Consider the following 873-nt stretch of genomic DNA (forward strand, 5'->3'; position numbering starts at 1 on the left):
TCTCACTGTCCCATGGCGCCTCTTAACTGATGCATCTCAAACCACAAACTGCCTCTTTCTGATCCCAGCATCGCTGCCGCCCACGTCCCCCTTTCTGCTGCCCTCACAGAACCATCCCTCTGCTCATGCTGTAGTCTCCGCCATACGAGTGCTCTCTGTTTCTAGTTTTATTTAGTTATTGTTAACTACATATCGTTTATTTTCGTGCACTCATCAAAAACTTAAACTTCTGCACTCTTTAGCTTCCTCCCGGTTCTCGGCGGCCCCCCGTGACCACCCTAACAACTGTTTTCTTAGTTTCAATTCTCATTCATGGAATGTTGCCTGAAAGTTACATAAAAAAATTAAAATGATGACATAGTTTTCTTCCAAGTCATGTCATCTTCTGCAGTTGGGCCTTCACTGCTACCCAGCCATGCTTTTAATCATCTTTTGTCAAACTATTCTGATATAATTCTTTTATTCCTATCATTCTATCAAATGCTACATCACTGTTACAGTTAAAGTTCAATTATTTGTAAATTTCATCTATCTTGGTATGTTATTTTCCAATGGAAACATACATATGAATAAAATTGAATCGCCCATACTCACTTAGAAATGGGGTTGACACTGGCTTCAATAATTGTTAAACACTTACAGCACTTAATGTTTTCGGGAAATTCTTGCACACCTAAAACGTGAAAAAAACAAACGCACATGAAAAAGTTCTAGCAAATATTCTTTATAGTTCTAATATTCAGAATAATTATTAAAAAGATGAGTCAAAACATCATTTCTGATAATCATTAAATCAGGAGTGAAAATAGCATAGCAGGTCATATAATAGAGACATGTTTTCGAATAAGAGTTGAATGTTGAATAATATTTTCT

At 36.4% G+C, this 873-nt stretch overlaps 1 protein-coding gene across 1 annotated transcript in view; it reads right to left on the bottom strand.

The window, feature by feature from the left end:
• The window catches only part of LRRC7 (leucine rich repeat containing 7), a 463,713-nt gene that overhangs the window by 246,835 nt on the left and 216,005 nt on the right, over window positions 1-873 (bottom strand). The window contains exon 5 of the mRNA XM_012801636.1: window positions 595-673. Within this exon, the coding sequence (XP_012657090.1) occupies window positions 595-673 (79 nt within the window). The remainder of the gene's footprint in view (window positions 1-594; window positions 674-873) is intronic.

This window comes from Otolemur garnettii, unplaced genomic scaffold (assembly GCF_000181295.1).
Source record: "Otolemur garnettii isolate 467f Iridium unplaced genomic scaffold, OtoGar3 scaffold00010, whole genome shotgun sequence".
NCBI classification, from domain to species: domain Eukaryota; kingdom Metazoa; phylum Chordata; class Mammalia; order Primates; family Galagidae; genus Otolemur; species Otolemur garnettii.